The following is a 493-nucleotide window of genomic DNA, read 5'->3' as shown; positions in this document are numbered from 1 at the left end:
CGTCCGCGATCGTGTAATTGACGATCACACGCGGTACACCTGGGCGTCGCGGAGCATCTGCTGAACGCTTCGTCTCAAACACCCAAATTCCTTCGCGAGGAACAGCAAAGATTACCTGCTCCCCATTTTGTAAGCACTGTATGTCGATGCTGCTCGATCGTACGAGATTTCGAACTTCTGCTTGGTAATTGCGAGATGCATCGAGAGCGTCCGTGTGACGCGCCTTCCACGTACAGTACATCGTTCAAAAAGAACTCAGTCTCGGTGTCGCCCACCTAAGTGATGATCTTCACTAGACCAATGCCGGACGCACGAGTCAGCGTCGTGGCCACACCAACGACATTTGCACCAATACTTTCTGGGCGAATTTCTTCGAGATGAACAAAGAGAGAGCGATTACTGGTCAAGTGCACATTGGAACCTGTGTCGAAACACCACCATGACGATCCCTTTGGTGGCGACTTGGCCATCTTGTCATTTTCACTCTTCGGGA

At 51.3% G+C, this 493-nt stretch overlaps 1 protein-coding gene across 1 annotated transcript; it reads right to left on the bottom strand.

Moving 5' to 3' along the window:
- Positions 1-24: 24 nt before the first annotated feature.
- On the bottom strand, positions 25-470 carry PHALS_00899 (uncharacterized protein; the record flags this gene model as incomplete). The annotated part of the gene is made up of 3 exons (XM_024730656.1): positions 25-57; positions 116-223; positions 294-470. The coding sequence occupies 3 exons, from the start codon at positions 468-470 to the stop codon at positions 25-27; spliced, it is 318 nt and encodes a 105-aa protein (XP_024580912.1).
- Between the last annotated feature and the right edge of the window lie 23 nt (positions 471-493).

Source organism: Plasmopara halstedii (genome assembly GCF_900000015.1).
Source record: "Plasmopara halstedii genome assembly, contig: Scaffold_1211, whole genome shotgun sequence".
In the NCBI taxonomy this organism is placed as follows: Eukaryota; Oomycota; class Peronosporomycetes; order Peronosporales; family Peronosporaceae; genus Plasmopara; species Plasmopara halstedii.
The sequence above is the reverse complement of the archived record's forward strand: the minus strand, read 5'-3'. Positions and strand labels throughout refer to the sequence as shown.